The sequence below is a fragment of the Acanthochromis polyacanthus genome, chromosome 8 (assembly GCF_021347895.1).
Source record: "Acanthochromis polyacanthus isolate Apoly-LR-REF ecotype Palm Island chromosome 8, KAUST_Apoly_ChrSc, whole genome shotgun sequence".
NCBI lineage: Eukaryota > Metazoa > Chordata > Actinopteri > Pomacentridae > Acanthochromis > Acanthochromis polyacanthus.
Window position 1 is genome coordinate 26917450 of NC_067120.1, and position 23768 is coordinate 26941217.

General features: G+C 40.1%; 1 protein-coding gene across 2 annotated transcripts in view; it reads right to left on the minus strand.

Annotated features, from left to right (window-relative positions):
- The window catches only part of wasla (WASP like actin nucleation promoting factor a), a 58429-nt gene that overhangs the window by 19746 nt on the left and 14915 nt on the right, over nt 1-23768 (minus strand). Inside the window, exons 4-7 of one of the 2 annotated variants that reach the window (XM_051951572.1) lie at nt 19475-19571; nt 16252-16275; nt 6859-7060; nt 5285-5327 (exon numbers count right to left, since the gene is read on the minus strand). In XM_051951572.1, the coding sequence (XP_051807532.1) occupies nt 5285-5327; nt 6859-7060; nt 16252-16275; nt 19475-19571 (366 nt within the window). The remainder of the gene's footprint in view (nt 1-5284; nt 5328-6858; nt 7061-16251; nt 16276-19474; nt 19572-23768) is intronic. The other variant, XM_051951573.1, reaches the window with a different exon arrangement.

Consider the following 23768-nt stretch of genomic DNA (forward strand, 5'->3'; position numbering starts at 1 on the left):
TTCACCGCGATATTTGATTTTCTTCTTACATATTGATTTAAGTGTAGTATATCACTAGAAGTCACCTTTAGTTTCCTCTATTGAAAATGTAGTCTGATACCTCAACTGGACTTCAATTTGTCCTACATTCAACCTGGAGTCCTCTGTTAAATGTTGTACCCAACGCTCTCCTCATGTTCCCTAACTCTATATTGTCAGACATCAATTTTACATTATAGATCTATTAATAGTATAATTTTATTGATCTTTTATTGCTGTTTGTGGTATGTAGGGAGAAACTAACAACATTTGCTTTGATCCATCATATTGATCTCCCTACTTAAACAAAAAGAGCAGAATCATGGCCACTGGAGATGTCCTCAAAGTTTTCTTTGTGCCTGACCCCTATCTCAGTCGTTTAATATTGGGCATCTCCAATATAGAGTCCAAGCCTATACTAAAATGAATCTAAATGTTTATTAAAAATGTACCTGACACATTTCAGAAGGTTTCAAGGTCTGCTTTGCTCTTGTCACATTTTATAATCACTATGAAATTCTTTATGAAAAGAAGTCTAACTGGCAAAATGTATTTCCTGAAACTGAGGTGACATGATTAACTAGAAAAGCACACAGAGAGCACAGTACGACGCCAAGGTTGCTCAGTATTTGTATCATTTCCGATGGATGAAATCTTTAATAAAAAATGACCTTGTGCTGAGCACAGGCATGTGTTATCCATGTGCATGTTATGTATGAATACCAAATTGTGTGTAAGTTACTCTTATAAAGATCTGTTGATCAGGTCATCATTTTTTCAAGCCTTTGTTTTGCTCAGGTTAAAATAATCATTCCCTCCAGGCTTCTATTTTGAAGGCGTATTTTTAATGTTATGGGCTTTTATTTTGTCACCATTACAGTGGCACAGGAAGTGTTTATCTAAGAAGTGGTTTCTTGACATGACTAAGACGCTGCCGAAAAGTCTGAAAATTCACAAAGATGAAAGAAAACGTATAAACCTTATTTTCTGTGATCAGACACGTAATTTTGTCAAAATTATGCCTGACATGTTTCGACGGAGCCTTCTGTCTTCATCAGAGACGGAGACATCTGACGAAGACAGACCATAGTTGGAACAAAACTGCAGAAATGTATTGAAATAAAGGGATGCACTACTCAAGAAAGATTTGAAGTCAGGACTGTCCACTGATTGGTTAAATTACACATATACACACAACAAAGCCATACAAACTTTAAGAAGGGCCAAAGCAAACTTTTTTATTTCCATCATCTATAGTGCCAAAAGTAACGGGAAAACACGGACAATTTTAAATAAACTACGAGGCAAACAAGACAAACAGGAGACTATGACCCATGAATTAGTAGTGAAAAACGTCCTGGTCAAGGACCCTATGGCAGTGTCCAATAATTTAAAAAATATTTCATTGACAGCGTATCTGAAATTAAAAGTGTCTTCAATGGGTCATTCTGTGTGGTTTCACCAGATGGTGGTTGCCGCACCATTTTCAAATTAGTCCTAAATTTGCGTGCCATTAGATAGTCACAAAAGTACTTTCTATGCAAAATTGTAGGCCTGTAGCTCAAATAGTTTGAGTTGTGGGGGTCTGAAATTTTCTGAATTTGGGCTATAGAAAGCCTCGCCAGCGTTTTTTGCATCTTTAAGTGGTTATTTCTCAGCCTCTAGACATACCAGAGAGCTGTGAGTTGGTAAACAAGGCCTCTGCATGTAGCTAGTGCCCCACAAACATCCCCAGGTGTTTCCCTACTCTCTGCAGGCCATGGGGGCTTGCTAAAAATGCTAAAAATTAAGAGATACCTACTCACGAGTGGGGTTTGGGACCTTTAAAGTACTAGAAATACTGCACAGAAGTGTTCTAACACTCCTGGGTTCCATTCTACACAAACTTGTGTGATAACTTAGCAAACTGGAGCTTTCTAGGTACCTCAGTTTGGAAAATATGAGCTCCCAAAGTTGGACGAGATTTTTAATTAGCTATTTTTGGTGGCAAAAATCTCAGTGTGGGACAGGTACCAGAGACCCCAAATTTTTCTACAAGACAGTTCTATCGGTCTTCTATCACTGTACAAAAAATCAGCAGGGTTATATTTGTAGTTACTGAGATATTCTTACTCAAAATGGCATGGGTAATGTCAATTTTTTATTTTATTTTTTTTGCTTTTCAGTACTTTAAATTGGGATACAAGTATTAGTAGTCATTCAAATGGTAGTATTATGTATGTTATGTTCTTTTTGAAATGTTAGTGACAACCTTCAGAAAGTGTAATGGTATAACTTAGGTATACCTAAGTTATAACTTAGGTATAGGTTCTTTTGCTTGTAACATGACATTGCACAATTAAATTTAACATGTTTAATCCCACTGCACTGATACTGTAAAATTCAATATTATTGTTGTTATTTTTAAATTAATCAACCATGAACTACTACAGAGCTCCCTGAATTCAAGTTACATGTACTAACTTGAATTGAGGGATCTCTGTAGTAGTTTATGGTTGCATGTATGCATTGCAAATGGGTGTCAACATGTCATTATACTTTTTGAAGGTAGTCACCTTTAACAACTAACATTTCAAAAAGAACAAAACACACATAATACTACCATTGGAATGACTACTAATACTTGTATCCCAATTTACAGTACTGAAAAGCAAAAAAATGTAATGCCCCTTTCGTGTCACAAGGTCTAGTTTAGAGCCATACCTGTAGATATGACATGTTGACACCCATTTGCAATGCATACATGCAATTATAACATACATACAAATTACATGTACTAACTTGAATTCAGGGAGCTCTGTAGTAGTTCATGGTTGATTCATTTAAAAATAACAACAATAATGTTGAATTTTACAGTGTAAGTGCAGTGGGATTAAACATGTTAAATTTAATTGTGCAATGTCATGTTACAAGCAAAAGAACCTACTTAAGTTATAACTTTGGTATACCTAAATTATACCATTACACTTTTTGAAGGTAGTCACCTAACATTTCAGAAAGAACAAAACATACATAATACTACCATTTGAATGACTACTAATACTTGTATCCCAATTTAAAGTACTGAAAAGCAAAAAAAAAAATTGACATTACCCATGCCATTTTGAGTAAGAATATCTCAGTAACTACAAATATAACCCTGCTGATTTTTTGTACAGTGATAGAAGACAGATGAAACTGTCTTGTAGAAAAATTTGGGGTCTCTGGTACCTGTCCCACACTGAGATTTTTGCCACCAAAAATAGCCAATTAAAAATCTCGTCCAACTTTGGGAGTTCATATTTTCCAAACTGAGGTACCTAGAAAGCTCCAGTTTGCTAAGTTATCACACAAGTTTGTGTAGAATGGAACCCAGGGGTGTTAGAACACTTCTGTGCAGTATTTCTAGTACTTTTAAGGTCCCAAATCCCACTCGTGAGTAGGTATCTCTTAATTTTTTTTAGCATTTTTAGCAAGCCCCCATGGCCTGCAGAGAGTAGGGAAACACCTGGGGATGTTTGTGGGGCATTAGCTACATGCAGAGGCCATGTTTACCAACTCACAGCTCTCTGGTATGTCTAGAGGCTGAGAAATAACCACTTAAAGACGCAAGAAAACGCTGGCGAGGCTTTTTAAAGCCCAAATTCAGAAAATTTCAGACCCCCACAACTCAGAAACTATTTGAGCTACAGGCCTACAATTTTGCATAGAAAGTACTTTTGTGACTATCTAATGGCACACAAATTTAGGACTAATTTGAAAATGGTGCAGCAACACCCCCAAGGAATATCTGGTCATTTCACCTGAAATGACCCCAATGCATCTTCTATAATACCTCGTCCTTTAAAGAACAATCCGACTACTTTCCAGCAACAAAGCATAACAGAGACTGAAGTAGCAAGGATCATTTCTGCTCTTAAAACCTCCAAAGCTAAGGATGTCTATGGTATCGACACTAACTTTGTAAAAAAAAAACATGCAAATGTACTTGTACGACTCATCACTCTTATGGTTAATCAGTCTATCATTAAAAAAAACAGTTCCACCCTCTTGGAAGGAGGCCACTGTAACACCCATCTTTAAAACTGAAACACAGGTAGCCAACTATTGGCCAATCAGCATCCTCCCAATAGTTTTGAGGGATGCTGCAAAATGGACAGCAAATCAGCTTACCAGACATCTTGACAAAGGGAGCACCCCACTACATCACATGCAATTTGGCTTCAGGGCAAATCATTCAACAGAAACGGCGAACTGTGTTTTTACTAAAAAAGTTCATTCTCTACTGGACAAGGACCTCTGAGTAGAAGTCATGTTTTTAGATCTCAAGAAGGCATTTGAACGCTGTTAACCATCAAATCCAATTGGCAAAGCTCACATATTTTAATTTTGTTGCAGACGCCATATCATGGTTTAAATCTTACTTGTCTTGTAGAACATAATGTGTAGTGGTTGATGGTGTCAAATCCCCCTATCTCTGCTGCCATCCTGGATTTATCTTTTATTTTTTCTTTTATGTGTGGAACAACAGATGGATATTAGCCTTGTGCTAAATATGGCATATTTACTGCAACCTTGTGTAAACTATTATGAGATTTTATGTTCATTAATATGCACTGTTGCGTCCAAATAAATAAATTAAAATAAAAAAAAAACAAACTTAAAAGCTGCATCATATGCATTTCTTCGTGTTTTCCATTATGAGTGTGTGTGTATGATGCGCAAAATGACTGATCTGAAGAATGTAGTGTGACCGCGTTTGATTCAATTCAGTTTCAAAAGTTTCATTGGTCCACTGTGCCCTGTTCGGTAATTTCATTGGTCTGATGTGACAAGGCTAAACGTATTGATGGCATGAAGTTCGCCCGTAAAAATCTATACATTAGCCGCATCATTGTATGAGCCGCAGGGTTCAAAGTGTGTGAAAAAAGTAGCGGCTTATATTCCGGAAAGTACCGTATACAACCTTATGAATATGACATTAGGGAGAGTAGAATGAAGTAGCACATTACTCACTAATTAATAAAAGAGAGGAGTGCCTTAAAAAGTTTGTATTTACCATCCATATTCATTTCCCCATCTTGCTGCTCAATAGTTAGTTTACGAGGCTGCATTTGGGTTCTCTCTGGACCATTCAGTGTCTGTGCAGCTTCTCAGATGCAGTGAGATGTCTGTGAATATGAGCAAGAAGCTACAAGAGCCTATTGTGCGATTTCATCATGCAGCCACCACACAGGTTACTATTGTGCTCTTGTGTGTGATCGTGTGTGTAAAGAGGGATACTCACATCAAAACCTGTGTTTGGGTCCCATCCCACGTGACCGATATGTCTGAAGAAGATGGGACAGATATGTGGTGAGATCACACGTGCCAACATGTAAATATACAGAAGTAAATAAACTGTGTGTCCATGTGCACGAGGAGGACAATGTGCATATGCTAAATACTGAGAGCCTACACACACACTCACTCGCACTCTTGACAGTGTGGTCATTGAGCACTCAGACTCTACGTAACATGTTTACTGCTGCCATTAAGCAGACTGTCACTGCTGGATCAGACAGCACAGACAATACAGAAGCTGAACTTCCTTTTAAACTCTTGACTGAATTAGCCTTTGCCTTCAAGGTTATAGCACATTAAAGGCCAACTGTACATGTTACAGTCCTGCTGACCATTTTACTAATTTAGCCCATCAGACCTTACTTTAAAGGAAGATTGATTTTCAAGTGAATCAGTTCAATAGTTTTGAGTACACCTACGACTACAACTCAGTGAATAAAGTACTAGAATGTAACCTATTGCATCTGAACTTGGACTTGAGGTTACAAAAAACAAAACAAAAAAAAAAATGCAACAACAAACAACCAAAAACTTGTGCTACAATACTGGAGATCTTTGAAGTTGCAAGTGTTTGCTGGACAGTGAAGCTCTAATGAAAGATAGATACTGTTAAGCTGCTGTTTGGGAAATATAAGATTCAGAGGTTCTAGAGCAGGGGTCGGCAAGTAGATGTGGCCTCGGGCCAAAATGTTTGTAAACAATAGAACAGCGGGCCAACCTGCGGTGGGGCTGCGCTCCAATTCCGCGGGGGGGGGGGGGGGGGGGGGGGGGGGTGAGGTACCGCGAGCAACAGAGCTTCTACAACTGATCGCTGCTGCTTGGGACACACGTCTCAATTCTGATCACAGATGTATTAAAAATGACTCCCGAGACACACACGTTTTGCACACACTGTTGCTCAGTGAAATCTGGCTACAACCTTGTCCGACCAGTAGCGCAAACGCGGAAATGCCCAGCAGTAGCCGACCACGCGAGTTTCGTGTTGCAGTGACGGACTGGCTTGGCTCTGTGCCAAATCAAATTTTCAAAATCATCTGGCAGGCCAGATATTATTCCTGACGGGCCAGTTTTGGCCTGCGGGCCGCCAGTTGCCGACCACTGTTCTAGAGTGTTACCCAGTCTTTGTCTTTGGATCGGGCCCAACCTTTTGATTCTGCCTTTTGTGAATCACCTAACTAGAACTGAAAGAATTAGTTGACTAATTGCCAAATTGAGAAAATTCAACTCAACTTGAAATATTTTGATAAGAAATAGTTTGAGACACTGGTCCAAACAAAAAAGCCAAAACCTACTTGCTCCAACTCTTCTGAACTTTCACTAATTTGTCACTTTAATAATTGTAGGTTTGGGATTGTGTTTCACACAAAAAAGAACATCCCTACCACGTCTACAAATTCTGAAGGGCTTTTTTCCATTACTTTTTAGATATTTTACGGACAGTTACGAAGAATAATAAAAGACAATGCCTGATCTGATTAATTAGTGCTGAAGTTCTCAGTGATGTTAACTGCGACTCACTGGAAGTTGCTGGGTGTGCCGATATCAGCCTTGGTCAGCTTCTTCTTCTTGCCTTTGGTCTTTTTGTCCTTCCGGGTCAAGCCGCTGTGGCTCAGCATGTTGTTAAGGTGGTACGGCTGCTGGTGGCTGTGGGAGTTGTGGAATCGGACATTGTTGATCTCTGGGTTCTTGATGTCCACTGTGGCCATGGGCAGAGCCGGACCTGTACACAGTATGGGACAAATGTTAATGATTTCTCATACTTCAAGTTTGCCATTAGATCTCATTTAAATTTTACATGTTTAGCTCCGCCACTGAACAGGCTCTTTAGCATCAGTAGGCTGTTTGTTCAGTACAACATTTTACTATTCAGGGCTTCTGCACAGTTCAAAAAGTTAGAATCTAGAAGCTTTTTCAATGTAACGCCACTCAAAATAAGAAAAGTATGCTATTTTCTTTCTTTGCGTTGCCTTAGTTAACTAATGGATTTCAATTACAGAAATTGATTTTTTAGCTATATCAATCATCAATACTGCTTTAATAATCTGTGTACCTAAGGCATCAATATGGCAAAGGGCGGCTTTAAATTCTCTGTTTCATGTTCATTAATCGTGACTTCATCTGTCTGCACTGACCTTTAAGCCATCCTTTCTAATGGACATGTTGACCGTTGCTCTCCTCCTTTTGGTCTGAGCCATTCAGTCCTCGAATTCCTTATAATCTCAATAATTCCTCAACAACATCTGACATAACCACTAATCTATTGCTAATCCCAGTCTAAATCCCTGGCCCCTCCACAAATGCTGGATTTCTCTGACCAGACCAAAAGGCTTGCCTCAAACCTGTTGTCTCCTGAGGCCCAGGACATGGTTATTGGTCATTTCCCACTTTCAAGGAGAGCTGCTGGGATGGTTCTTAATGGGGCATCAATATGATGGTATTGACAAAAAAGACAAAAACTACTGAATCTTTAAACTTCTGAGAGCTGACTTTAAATGTCTGGTCAGATTCATATTACTCATTGAATTTTATGTTACAGCTATCTACATTTTTATCCCATGCCTAACGCTTACTAAAATAGATTTTAACACTGCCGTAAATTAATCACACACAATATTAGTTACACGTGCTGTGTTTATTATCTTTTCGTGCAATGTAACACATAATATCCATTCACTGCAAATAAAGTAAATTTGACAATATGACTATGTACAAATTTCCAGATTGTTCTTGGATCCAGGCACGTCCATGAAGCAAAGAGATGACTGACCTGTTCAAAGCATCCTGGGGACAGTCTTTACAGCATCACATTTTGCCAAAAGTCAGAGGACTTAATGAAAGTAAAAAGTCATTCAGATAACGTGCAAACACAGCTAACTAACAGGTGGTCTGATGCACTGGGACCATTACTCACAACTTTGTTCATTTTTGGTGTTCAGGTGCAGCCAAACAAACACACTAAAATAGCATGTACGTTTGGGAAGAATAAGGACAAAAAGACATGCATTGCACTGAAGCCATTTTACCCAAACTGCTATGTTTACTCTTCATTCAGCCTGAAGCAGAGACTTGTCAGTGCCTAATTTTGCAAATACAACTAGTTACTCAATTATATAAGTTCCACAACCATAACTAAAAACACAGGATATGCACTCCTTCACTTTAAAGTACTTCATTATTACTAGCACAATTGGTCAACAGCACTATGCAAACAAATGTCTAATAAAAACACACAGCCAAAAATTTACAACAGCTATATAGGTTTCCTATACTGGCTCACGAATCACTTTAATTAAAGTGAACCACTTATGATTTGAACCCAGGAGGCATAAGAGAATCATACAAAACAGAACAATTGAAGGCTTTAATTCATGAAAGGTCAGTTAAGTCTTTAGAGGCTCATTAGACAAATTACCTTCTTTGTTACGTCGTGATTAAAGTGGCTAAATGTTTTTGTGCTGTGTTTTGTCCTTCTGCCGACAATAAGCCTGAAAACAGAGCTTTCTAATGGAGGGTGTCAAAAGTGTATAACAACACAACTCACAGATGAATTTTAAGAACTGAGTATGGGACTCAACAGAGTTCATTCCTTTGTATGAGAATTGTAGCTAGCCCACAAACTAAAAAAACTGCTCACTCCCTGGTTTGCGTCTGTGTTGTGCTGCGCACTCCACTTGGATATCACAAACATAAAAAATGCCTTTGAAGTCTCTTGGATTGCATGACTGAGTAATAGTCACACCTTGTCAGCAGTTGGAGGTGTCTGGTCAGCAATTTTACGTGGGGGACCTTTGTTGCGGGCTGCACAGTGGCGTGGTGGTTAGCACCAGAGGTGGGTCGAGTAGTCAAAAATCGCACTCAAGTTAGAGTAACATTACTTCAACATATCACTCAAGTATAAGTGAAAAGTAGTCATCCAAAAAATTACTCGAGTAAAAAAGTATTTGGTGAAAGGACTACTCAAGTACTGAAAGTACTGAGTAACTGTTTGATTGTAATGCCCGATTTGTTTTTTAGAAATGATGTGATCAGACAGACAAAAATGTAAAATAATGTGCAAATCATGGTATTTCCAAATAATGAAAAATACCAAAAATAAATAACAAAAGCCCAAGATATCCATGCTAAAGCTCTGCTAATGGTTTCAGACTCCAAAGCAAGATCAAACGTCTCGAAAATGTCCCCGTTTTTTTCATTTCGTCTGCGACGTGTGTACAGTTTGTGTCGCGATGCTGCTACAGTTAGTATGTGGTCATGTGTCGGCAGGGCGACATCTGGTGAAACGCAGTCACGTGATTATTGTTGCTTCGTCTGATTGGTGAAACATAGTCATGTGGTAGATCCACTGGGGCTTTTCTCTGGCAAAATAAAGCAGATCTAATGCGGTAAATAAACAAGTAAGGAGTTGAGTGTAGCCCACTGTAAGACTAGCGTTTCTTCTTCACAAATCTACTCAAGTAAAAATAAAAAGTATGGTAGAGAAAAACTACTCTCAGAAGTACATTTTTTTCAAAAAGTTACTTAACTCTTTACGCTTCAGTGCGTCGTAGGTGTACCGCCGGCGGTACACCTACTAATTTGCATAGGAATTTCAAGAATGTCCGACGGCTGCAAACACGATTATACAAACACTATACGCCGATGGAAAGCTTAGATTCTCATGAATCCGCCGGTATAAACCACTTTCAGATGCGATTACTACAGCGGGTGAGAAAAACACATTTGTCCGACAAAAACAAATATTCATCCATCCGTTCTCTATACACGGCTTCAACGCACACAGCGCGACTCACATTTCCGGGTTCATTACTACACACAGAAAAAAAGATTCCACAAAAAACGGCCATAATCCAACCTTTTACATCCAGACGACACAAGCCAGTAAACTATTTTGTCCAAAACATGTCCTGAAGTCGTATAAAATCCCCGAATCGGTCATTTTCAAGGAAATGCACCTCGTGATGCCCGTCCAATATTCCCCGTATTTTTCGTAATTTTTTTTATTTAAAAATAGAACATTAGCGATTTTTTGTACTGAAAACGGCTGGAATTGACTGAAGCTTAAAGGGTTAAGTAATGCAACGGAGTAAATGTAACTCGTTACTACCCACCTCTGGTTAGCACTGTGCCATGCAGCTAGACCTGGCCTTCCCAGGAGCTTTCTGCATGGAGCTTGCACGTTCTCCCTGTGCATGCATGGGTTTTCTCCAGGTACTCCAGCTTCCTCCCACAGTCCAAAAACATGCTGAAGTTAGGTGATTATTCTAAACTGCCCGTAGGTGTGAAAACGAGTGCGATTGTATATCGGTATATGTAGTCCTGCGACAGACGGTCAACCTTTCCGGGGGGTCCCATGCCTTTGCCCCAAGTCAGCTGGGATAGACTCCGGCCCCCAGCCCTCAGCTCCCCCCAGTCCCATTTACACTTATGTTTACAAAATGTTAAGCGGACTTCTTAAAAAAAAACCACAACATTTTTATCAAGGAATAAATTATATCCATACAAAACCAGATAAACAGCAGCAGTGCCTAGGGATTACGGATTAGGACTAATGTGCATCACAACAAGGTTTAAAGGGTACAACTACAGAGACCATGTGTTCTACATATGGCACAGATGGTCTTCCTGCTGACCAGATTAACCTGCGGCAGACTCTACGCTATGTCAGTGTGTGAGTCACACAGAGTGTAGAACAACGCTGCCAACGTGCAGGAAACAACACAATGCCTACTGCAGACTGCTGTCGTCATCCACACACACACAAAAAACATCTGCTTTGGGCATTAACACTGTATTTATCAGTCCCTCCAGGATTTCGCGGTTGTTTATCGCGATTGTTGCGGCCGAAAATGCCTGAATTCGCGGCAGCTTTTCTAAAAAATTGCGATAAAAGTTGCGATGTTTTAAGCTTATTTGTTGTGATGAATTTGCAGGAGACAGTGACAGTTGCTAAAAAGCTGCATTTTTTTCCAGCCTGCAGTGTTTCCCCTGGGTTGAAATGGCTGTGAGGTGGTGGGGTGTAGGCAAGGAAAAATTTTGAAAATTAAGAGGCAAAATGGGGCATTCTGGCACAATTTGGAGCACATTTTGTTGTATTTGTAGCCATTTCCAAAAAATAAATTAAATAAAAATTTCATGTTTCTTTTCTAAAAATTAGTGATAGGGAGAAAATATGACAAATATAAACCCACTTGTCCTTGCGATCAAAACATGTCAACTAGTCCAGTCTATTATATTCTGGTCAGATTTCCACAAGCCATTCCAAAATGCCACATCAGTTCTTATTACAAATTTGAAAAAGATGACAAAGGACTTGAATCTGGAATGAAGTGGTGACTTACTTTTATTCTAAAAACAACTACATGTTAGGTACCAAATTCCCACTTCATTTTTATTTATAACAAAAAGGTTATGTCATGACCTTCATTTTACTTAAAAATGTGAAAGAAAACTTCAACTCTGGGTTAACAATTGGTTTTCTGAAGGAGTTAGTTCTGTTTTCAAAACTGTTACCTTTTTGAACACAGAACTAGAATTTGAACACAGAATTTGTTTTGCCATTGAACGATATAATTTTGGGCACTCTATAAATCATTTAATCAAAAGAAAGTAGGAACTTTATATTCCGTTGAAATCATTTGTCTCGTTCGTGAGAAGGGGTTTTGTCGTGCCTAAATGTTTTGACTGGAGCCTGAAAATGCAGTTCCACCTTAAGTGAGTGTTACCGACCAATGGGGATGTGCCTTGCTGTCTTCAGCCACGGCGAGAAAAGGCTGCCATTCTGGCTTGTTGATTTCAGCGGCGAATATACCGGACTTATGTGTCAATGCTTTCTAATATTTTAGCATTACTTTTTTCTTTTCTTTTTTTTGGCGCGGACCAGTGAGGCAGCAATGTCGGCAAAATTGTAAAGAGGCGGTGGCCTATACCAGCGAGGCGGCCTGCCTCGTTGGTCATATAGGAGGGGAAACACTGAGCTTGTAGAACATGTTTCAACATTGTAATTGACAATATTTATTCCGAAATTAATTATTTAACGTTCCAACTCATTTCCACAAAAGCTGGCACACTATGGTGGGACATTAGCAGCAGCCAGATACTGGTTTAATATGACGTGGTTGGTAGATTTGCGAAACAAAATGATAATTTACTATTGAATGAATCTTATTTGGGCACATCTGTCAGTGGCTTAAAAAGTTAATTTCACTTCTTGCCACACGTGTTCACACATGCTTACGGCTTGTCATGTCAATTAACAAGAACAGCGCTGAGAGAGCACAGTACTCCACCAAGACAGTTCATTACCTGACCTTGTGCTGAACACAGGTGTGTTATGTATGTGTGCATACTGAATCGAGTGACCTAAACATGTAGCGGGCGACGGGAATCGATGGGACTCAGAAACACCCCCGCAATTAATCAGTTGTTCCTTGTGTCATTTCCGATACGTCCACAGTGGTAGATTTGTAGTAGGATCACAATCATGTGATCGTCATCAGGCCGCTGAGGTAGCGTTCACTTGTTGCCATGGTTACCGTGCCGCTATCAGATGCCGTGCTGCTATGGATCCTTAAAAAAAAATCTGTGGATCCAAACTTTAAGCCGTATCACTGCAGAAGTCTAATCAGTTGGTCCTTGTGTCATTTTTGACCGACCCTGAAAATTTCATTCAAATCCCTGAGTCCGTTTTCGAGTTATGTTGGAAGAATTCACACACGTGATCGTCACATAACTCCGCCATGTTCTTTGGGAGAATAATTAATGTAATTTACCTCATTCTTTCAGTGCTCTAAGGGATCTGGATGCAACAGTTTCCATCATGGTGATTTGTCTGGTATGTTGTCCGCTCATTTCAGTCGTTCTAATATGTTTCGTGTTTTAAAAAAAAGTGTGTATCAATTAATGATTTTTTTTTCTTTTTTGTATTCCACCACAATATTGCACGGTTGTAAAACAGTTTAGCTCTTCAGCAGTAATTTTTGTTGGTAAATGAGAGACATTAGTATCGCACATGACTGCATCATCAAAACCAGAAGCAAGAAACTGAATTCGGTGATGTACATGCATCACGTTTGCGCGGGGAGCTGCTATGATTGGTGGAACTCACGGGAGGCGGGCCAAAATTGTGGGACAGTTGTGGTGATTGGACAAAATTGCAAGGCCGCGCAAAATTCGCTGAGACTAGTTGATTTCGCGTGAATTCGCGCAATCGCAACATCGCGAATTCCTGGAGGGACTGATTTATTAGTCTTGCTGTACAGTTAGATCTTCTACCAGATGCATACAGTTTACTAATTGGTCACCTATGTATCCTGTAGGATCACTGAAGCCCACAAACATCACAATGAGAGTCCAAACAGATACCCCAAATGCTGATCTCAGTCAAAACAACTCAACCATACAAGATGTTAGTTAATCCAGGTCAGAGCAATGTGAGGCAACAGCCTTTGTGTGTTTGTAACCAAAAAGCTGGTGTTTCATGCTGGAAACAAGCTTTGGCACTCTACCTGGACACTGTGTTTGATATTTATATGCGTGGCTTTGTTTCCTTGTTTAGCTATTTATTCAGTTTTGTTCTAGATGGCGTTTCGCATTGTTAGTGACAGAATGGTCATTCATTAGATTACGTGGCGTAATCACACAGCTTAGACTATGCACATCGTGTCTATATGAAAAAAAAAACTGTCATACAGATGCAACATGTGCAAGCAGTACATGTCACAAGTCAGGAGACTGTGCGTATTGGACTATCAACAGCCGGACCAGTTGTAACCTGTTGATCACTGGTAGGTGTGCATGTGGAATTTCTCCATAGGCCCAAAACTGTAGAGGACAAGAAAACTCCACATTCTGTGTCAGGTAGCAATCCTTGATTAGCCAACCTTCATGTCAAAGATCATTAATGATGATGAGGGATGCAGCTACTACTTAGAGACGAAACAGCAGCAGAGAAAAAAACCCTGCAGTCTCAAAGACCAGAGAGTGTGCATGAGGTCAGCATCACTCCAGGAACATATTGTAGGTTTTCTTTGACAAAGGATTGCGTGTTGTGAATTAATCCCCTAGAGTCAGACTGTTGAGGCAGAGTTTTGCTGTAACATCCTGAGGTGTCTGAAGAAGAACATTTAAGGCAATAGACCTTAACTGTGATGTGATGGCAAATAGGTGCTCTGACTGCATATTGTGCCTGGTCACAGAGTAGTGAGTGAGAGTAGCCTGGATTGTTCGGCCACAACAACCACTCCAGACTCACCCTACTTGCCAGATTTTGCTCTCTGCGACTTTTTACTTCCAACATGAAATTCAAGTTGGAAGGCTGCCATTTTAAAGACAGTGGGCAAGATTCATCGCCCATCACAGACGGTACTTGAGATTTTTACATGCTAGAAGTTCCAAGTACCATTAGAAACATTATAGGGCCAGTTGGAGCAGTGCATCGCTGCACAGAAGTCTACTTTAAGGTAGATGATGGTAACATTTAGAAAAGGCGTGGCTGCTGAAATTTAGAGGGAACAATCTTGGAATATTTTATCATCACACCTCGTAAAATGGCAAGTACGGGGCAGATTAACAGGAAGTGAGACCTTGGAGCACTTCCATTTAATTTTTCCTACTTTTTTTCCCCATGTAGGTGACTCACAGCTGGAACAATTATGAGCGAACTGTCCACGTTCATTAGTCAGTCGAAATGACTGCATTACAAAGTATCATTTTTTTTCATCACTGTCCAAAGTCAAGCGTGTTTTACATCATCATGAGCTAATAGGCTGTCAGAAAGCCAACAGGTTTAGTTTAACTGTACCAATTCTGTAGGACGAGTGCTCAAACATACAACTTGAAATTTGACAGAAGCATGTGGATGGCTAGCAAAAACATCAAGGCGAGGTGAAAATGGGATATTTAACCAAATATTAGCATTGCTATATGTATATTTTTGATCTGCTATATTTTCAGATAACTCATAACTAATCTATGAAAGCACTAAAATGCATTATTATTCTTTGTTCTTTTTTGTGTCTGTGACAAAGACGCATGGGTTTCAATAATTCTATCATAGAAAATTTAGAGTTATAGGAGTCATTAGAAACTCAAGACTGCAATGACATACATGGTCTTTACAAGTGTATGTAAATTTTTGGTCAACACTATACCTCTAGGATTGTTACCTAGTCTGAGACAGATTTTCTGTGTTCAGTAACAGTATACATACATTTTGTCTAAAACAAATATTTAAATGGGTATACAGACTGCAGAACTCAGTTTTTCAGAGCTGGAGGATGCTCAGACTACACATTTCGGTGCATGTGTAAATGCCCATCATATATTTATCTAATAACCATAGACTGCTATTGGAGGGACAACCAGGCATGCATGTACTCACACCTTCACACCTATGGCTAAATTTAGAATCATCAATTAACCTAAGCTTGTCTATGAGCTGTGGAAATAAGCCAGAGCACCCAGTGAAAGCTCATGAAAGCACGAGCAGAACATGAAAATTCAGTAAATGCAAGAGTTACCTAACAATTTAGTGCAGTAGAGCAAAGCTGCTGGTCTTGCTTTCATACAAGTACAGCTACTCTGATTTAGCAAAAGCCACTGAAATGAATGGGTTTTAAAGCATGGTGGTGCTGTTGTTGTTTCCTGTGTAAATTTTGTGCTGTATTGTACTAGTTATGTTTTATTGATACAGAGGATGTGGAAAGGTGACCTGGATGCATTTATTTTTTAATCTTGTGTCCATGTTATTGGTATTTTTGAGGCTGGAGTTAAAAAAAAAAAACCCACAATAAACAAAAGTTAACAGATCAATGCCGATACTGATAGATATTAGTAAATAAAGTACCAAAACAACACTTAATCACGCTGATCTGATTTATTGAAGCTGCATGATGAATATTAAGTTCAACATACCATTTTTAGGGTCACCTCTTTTCTCTGCAAAAGAAAAATTAACACAATTATAGTCGCAGGACAAAGTCAACAGGAACCAACGAACTTTAGAACACATGAAATCAAAGTTGTTTGGACTTTTGAATAGGCAAGAAGAAGGTGAGCGGTCCCAAGAGTCAGGAAGTGTTATAAGGGTTACTTATTACAATTCGGTGACTATCACATATGAGTTGGTAGTTTTAAAGCCCTGAGGTATCAAAGCCGAAAAAGATAACATCTTTGGCACAGCAGGCAGAAGGGTCAGGAAGTCTTCTACATGAGTAGAAGAAGAACAGAAGCAAAAGAGAAGCAAAAGATTTGAAAGCCAAGTTGTGGCATCCACTGCCCCGCCTCCACTACCTTTAAAGCCTTCTGTGTCTGAGCTCTGTGAGCCTTTGAACTCTCTACTCATCAGCACAGTTTGAACTGTGCACTTCAAAAGGCCAGCATGCTGAGAGGAACTGGAGGGAAGCCAAAGAGGAGCCTCACAGCAGAGGTATTTACTACACAGTTTCACAAGAGCAGAGAGAAAGATGCTGAGCTCAGAGCAGCAGAGAAAAGAAAACTGTCCCAAGCCAAACTCAATTCATGTTTTCAGATTAAAAAAAACCTTTCCAGATTTTACACACTGAAAGCTGATTGTCATGTCTATAGTGACTTGTACCCCTCTCATAGAGCAAATGTGTCCACAGACAGCTGGTCTTGCTGTCACTGTTCACAGCACCTCTAGTCTGTACTATAGTTCAAGATGAAGGGTTGGCTGTATTCATTAATGCAGATGTGACTGAAGATTAGGGCTGCAACTAACGATTATTTTAATAATCGATTAATCGGCCGATTATTTTTTTGATTAATCGATGAATCGGATAAAAAAACATTTTTAATTTCCACCTCTTTATTCAAAAATAGAAGATTTGGAATGACAGAACAAATAAGATCATTATAGGGAAGCCTTCATCTTCAACCATAGACAGAGGCGTTGATGTTGAGGATGCTCTCAGTGAGACAGATGCTTGCTGTGGTGTACATGATGTCTTTCTCATCATGAAGCTTGTCAATGCAGTTCATCCTGCCTCACTCCAACACAGACCAGTGTCTTCACTCAGATGTTGTCAGAAAATTAAAACTTGAGGCTTAATCTTCAAATTATTACCACTATAGTGTGCAAGTTACATTCATTTGTAATGCATATTCAAACCATGCTTTGGCTGATGAAAGTGAAAAAAACCTCTCTCTCACAGTCACACACGCCCTATCTCTGTCATTAATCAGTTAATAAGCTAACCCTAGCATCAGGCAAGCTACCAGAGAGACTGATATTGCGTTTCCTCACTTTAAAACGGAACAAATGTAGGATAATGCAGTGACGTAAGGTGCGTGTCCACGAGATGCGACACATCACATGTGGCCGGTTGGTGCGTTTCCAGCTGCGATCCAGTGTGTTTACCTGCAGCTCATTTTTATAAAGTAGACTCAACTTCTACTGTCCTTAAACACCTAAACTAGCCGTCGGTGAACTAAAACGAGGACAGGTTCAGCTGCTGCACAGATTATTTCTGGCCTCAAATGCTTTAGAAATACTTTTCCCTGAAGTGTTTTCGAAATAATAGAGAAAGTTTGCGGCCCAACCGCTGTGTTTATCAGACTCATCTACTGGACCGTCAAGCTGAAAGCGCGGTCACGTGACCACGTACTGGCCCGCTTGTGACTTTCCGGCATCAGTGCGATTTTCAGATGCGTGCATTCGCATGTAGTGGACACGCAGCATGTCTTTGTTTTGTGAAGCGTGAAATGCTCTCATACTTTTGAGGACTTCGGTCAAACTGTTTTCTCTGTGCTGGTCATGTTTCATTTGTTGAATTTACTTCCCTTTGAAAATGCCTCCTCTGCTCTGTCTCCACCTCGCTCTGTTCAACTCGCTCTGCAGGTGAAGTAGATGGCTCCGCGACATGACGAGTGACGCATGAATCGCGTGACACAACGAATCGATAACGCAATTCGTTGCCATCGCTTTTAATAATCGATTATTATCCATTTTATCGATTCATTGTTGCAGCCCTACTGAAGATAGCTTTGTTGTTCCACATGTGGTATTAAAACATGGAGCTGTGCATTGGAACAATACAATCAGGAATCAGTGATAGAGGACATTCTAGTCTTTTATTCTGCATAAATATGTTCTGAAAAATTTTCCATAAACTTAAACAAAATTCTCCAGACAATGCGTTGTGTTCATAAAGATGACTGTTCTATATATTGTATGACAAAACCTGCCTTTTTTGGTGACAACACAACATATTATCAACTGCTAGTGAGTACTTTTCAGTCCTTAGATCTCCATGTGTCCAATAGTGTGTGGGACTATTTGGTTCCTTCTAAAGCTGCCTTCCTACATCCTTTTCAAAATCTACTCCAACATCATAATAGAACATCAGTAAACATCAGTATGTATCTGATTTGATACATACAAATCATAGTAAAAGCATGAATCCTTACTGATGTTGATGTTAACTGTTGTTGTATTATGTCAATATTTACATTGCTTGAGATGATATGATTAATGCAGACAACAAAACTTCTTTGTGTTTTCATTTTTCATGTAGAACTAGAAAAGCACTCAGAGAATGCACACCTCCGCCAAGGATAGAGAGGAAAACAGGAAACCCATGCAGTAAAGGATCATGAGCTGGAATCGAACCTGCGTCTCTGATACAGTGCTGTTTACGAATCACCTTCTTAACCAGTTGAGCTATCTGGACACCTTACTCCAATTTGTTGGACGACATACTAACCTATGATGTTTTTGTCATATTTTGGACCACATACTAAAACATACTAAAAAATTCAAAGTGATCCAGAATCCAGGATCCTTTCCGGATTGCCACCAAAATTAAATCAGTTCTTCCTCTTACCATAGTCTACATCCCCTTAAAATTTCATCTGAATCTTCCCAGGCGTTTTTGAGTTATCTTGCTAACAGACAGACAGACAGACAAACGCCGGGTGTCACATAACCTCCTTGGCGGAGGTAATAAAAACTATGCTTATGTCACTGGTACAGTTGGACATGAGTGAGGCAGACTGGTTTGGGGCTCAGATTCAGGCTGGGTTAGTACAAGAGGAGATGAGTTCTTCAGTGTAAGGTATGAAAGGTTACAGTGACTGAGGAAGCAGAAAAAAGAACAACTCACACAGTGAAACTGACCTGTTTTCCTTTGTCGTCGGTTGAGCAGGTCATTGATGGCAGCTCTGAATCGTTTGGCCTCTTCTTCACTAGCAAAGTTCAGACCAATCTGACAAGTCTGAAAGAAGGATGAAGAGCCACATGTGATTTTAAAATTCAGAGGTCTGGGTCTCTTTTTGACTAATTCTGATTTTATTTATATTTCACCTTAAAAATTGTTGATTTCGCTTTGCTTGGTGTCTATTATTTCAGCACAACTTCACCTGTGTGATTCTACAATTATTTATACATTTTGATATAATGTACGACCTAAAATTGCAGAAAAAATACAAAGCCCAAGTAGGATAAGGTTAGATTCTTCACTGTGAACACCATAAACCTGTGTAACCAACCCTTTTCAGAACTTAGAATGAAAATATAAATTGTTTTTGTCATAAAATAATGTGCAAATTTACCAATCAATACAGTTATACCACTATTTGCACTAAAATGCAGGAAAATTTTAGGTACTTCTGGACAGATATTTACAAAATCCTCAGAAGTCACTCCAAAAAACTTTTTCTGTCCACCACAGTTTCTGCAATGGCAAAAACAATGGAAATGGGCTATAGGACCCTGAAAGACCTGTTCGCTCTGTGAGGAGGGGGGACAGCGCAGCCCGCAGCCACTCTCAGACACAGCGAGGGGCAGGGGGAGGCTGACGGAGAGAGACGGGGACTAAAACAACACAAGAGAACTATCCCCTGACTAAAAACAAACGGTAGAAGGTTCCAAATTCATACTTTGGCTCTCTCTCCTCTGTGTACTTCTAAAACATTCCGCTCTCTTACTGGTAGAGACCTAGCCTAGCCACGCTAGACAACTCACGGCAACGAATTTAATTCTCTGCTAGGGTGGGTCTAGTTACCCTCGGTAAGCCTCGAGGTTGGATGCTCCTAAAACTGGCCGACGAATCAGCGTGAAGTGTAGAGTCAGAAGGCGGGCGTAACTAAGTGACGACAGAGGCGCGACGATTCTGACAGAAACAACCGGAAACAACTAGCCTAGCCGTGCTAGACAACCCACGGCAATGAATTTAATTCTCTGCCAGAGTCGACAACATAAACGACAACAGTCGTTGAGCTCCATTAGCACCGACTCTTAATAATCTTTCTGTTAACATGTGTGTAATATACTTGAGCTTCACCCATTGACTGTATAAATAAGGCTTCACCGAACTCCCGCATCCTCTGATTTCCGGCGCTCTGGGAACTACGTCAGCCTATTCGTTGCGCAGATTGATTGTATACCTACCCAATTGCTGCAGAGTGATTTGAAAGACTACCTTTTAGCTCGCCTCCCTCCCTGTCGAGAGTTCCTAGACCCTTGTGTCTTCAGACCTGGGTCTAGCGCGGCTAGGCTAGTAGAGACCGTCTCTGTTCCAGGCGCTCCCAGTGCCAGCCTCTTTTCTCCCATTGTCGAGTCTCAGGCCATGTCCACACGTAGCTGGGTATTTTTAAAACCGAATATCTGCCCCCCCCCTCCGTTTAGGAAAAAACCTGCGGCCACACGTCCCCGTTTTCTACAAAAATCTCCATCCACACGTAACCGAATAAATGTAAATATACATCAAGCTTATCCAGTCAGAATAAGCTTCTGTCTCACGTCATCAATTCCGCAATAAACAAAATATGGCACCAGGCTTTTCAGTGATGATTAATAATTCTATTTCTCTTAATGTTTATAATTGTTGACAAATTACATCAAACTCAATGTTCTTTTGAGGTAACTACAGTTTCATTTGCACGTAAGCTGTAAGTTCACCAGTGTTGATGTTTTTCTGTTTTCCATTTAGCTTTACAAAAAAATGAAGTCAAGTCAAGTCAAGTTTAGTTTATTGTCATATACATTAGGGTACAAAGTACCATAAGCAATGAAAAATGGTTTGCCCTCGGCACACTCTCTACAAGTTAATACGATAAAAATAATAAATACAATTTAAAAACACAACACCAACAACAGACAATAAAAAGTTATTAGCGCCTCTTCAGGCTAATGTTCATGAGCCACACCGCCTTAGGATAAAAACTGTCTCTAGATCTACAGGTCTTAGTTTGTAGGCAGCGCAGACGTCTCCCCGATGGCAGGTAGGAGAAGAGAGCATGAGCAGGATGACTGGGGTCCTGCATACTGCTCAGGACCTTTTTCTTACAGCGCTTTTCAAACAGCTGACCAATTTGAGGCAGAGGGGATCCAATGATTCTTGACACAGTTTTTACAGTCTGCGCCAACCGAGCGAGATCATCTTCTGTAATGTTTCCAAACCACACCAGGAGACCAGAGTGCATATATAATATATTCTGAGGGAATATTTCCACTTTTGAAAAAGTCATTTTACAACAAGTTGGCAAAGACACGAGCGTCGTGTATGCTTCCCGGCCATTTTACAGTACTTATAGTCACAACTGGCCCGGATGTTTAACCCTTTAAGCTGCAGTCAATTCCAGCCATTTTCAGTACAAAAAAATCGCTAATATTCTATTTTTAAATAAAAAAATGACGAAAAATACAGGGAATATTGGACGCGCATCGCGAGGTGCATTTCCTTGAAAACGACCGATTCGGGGATTTTATACCGACTTCAGGACATGTTTTGGACAAAATAGTTTACTGGCTTGTGTCGTCTGGATGTAAAAGGTTGGATTATGGCCGTTTTTTGTGGAATCTTTTTTTCTGTGTGTAATAATGAACCTGGAAATGTGAGTCGCGTGGTGTGCGTTGAAGCAGTGTATAGAGAACGGATGGATGAATATTTGTTTTTGTCGGACAAATGTGTTTTTCTCACCCGCTGTGGTAATCACATCTGAAAGTGGTTTATACCGGCGGATTCATGAGAATCTAAGCTTTCCATCGGCGTATAGTGTTTGTATAATCGGGTTTGCAGCCGTCGGACATTCTTGAAATTCCTATACAAATTAGTAGGTGTACCGCCGGCGGTACACCTACGACGCACTGAAGCGTAAAGGGTTAAGGTAAAATTACCCTTTCTGTTCAGGTAGTCAGCGGAATTGGAGGATGGTTGTTTAATTCCCACATGAGTGCCATCCACAGCACCGAGGCACTGGGGCAAGCCATGTATCTGTTCAAATCTCTCCACAAGTGAAGTAACAGCACTTTCAGTTGTAGGCAGTTGTATATACTGGGGTCCCAGATGCACTGTTATAGCCTTGCATACCTGTCTAACAATTTGAGACAACCTGCTTTGACAAACCAAACGCATTTGCAGTTTTTCCTCAGTCTACCTTCGTCAGCCAAGTAGTACAGGGTGCAGGCAACTTTCTTGACCACACTGACTGGTGATTGCATGACAGTGGACTGTCTTTTGATGTGAGCAGTTCCGACAAGGAAAGCAAGGAGGACCCTGACATTCTGAAATTATCACGCCATTCTTCCGGGAGGACGACTTTCATCTCAAAGTTCTCCCACCAGCTGCCTGTGCATCCCGGTCTCCCCAGAAGCGGCGGTGGCGTCTCTTGCGTCAAACATGCCAAGGACGTGGAATGGTTATCAGGTGAAAAATATAAGTCAAAGCAGTCCTTCTCCAGTGCTCTCGAGGTAGAGCAGTAAATGAGCTTGTAAGAACAAACACGCAAAAAGCACCTGTACTATTGTTGACACCAGTACAGTTTTGAGCATGTCCATTCTGCTCAGATTGTCTACAAAGGTTGGATGGCTGACGTCAAAGCAGTTTTGTCGCAGGCAGTGATGTTTACGCTCCTAAAAGTCCGCTTTTTTCTGTCCACGCATAAACACTTACCCGGGGTTTTTCCCAAATCTCCACTTTGGCGGGAGTTTTCCAAACTTCCTTTTTTAAAATCCAAAAGCTACGTTTACGCATGGATGACAGGCCGAATCGTAGAAAAATGTATGTGTTTTATGATTTAGCCGGCTACGTGTGGACAAAGCCTCAGAGCTTTTTGTTTTTCACACTCCTGAAGAGTCACAAAACCAAGAGAAATATCCCCTCATGTTTCCCAAATTGTTTTTGTGTTGCTGCAGAGAACGCTTCATACCATCTCCCGTTTTGCGGACTTTAAAGCAGGCATCCTGAAAGCTTGAAAGAAAGTGGTATTCCACTAATTCAGAGGAAGTGTATGTGGCTTGGAAAAATAGTCTAGTATTCTATAAAAAGCGTTTCATAATGCCAGGACAACTTATTATTCATCTTTAATAGATGAGAACAAGAACAACCCTAGGTTTCTCTTTAGCACTGTAGCCAGGCTGACAAAGAGTCAGAGCTCTGTTGAACCTTGTATTCCTTTAGCTTTAACCAGTA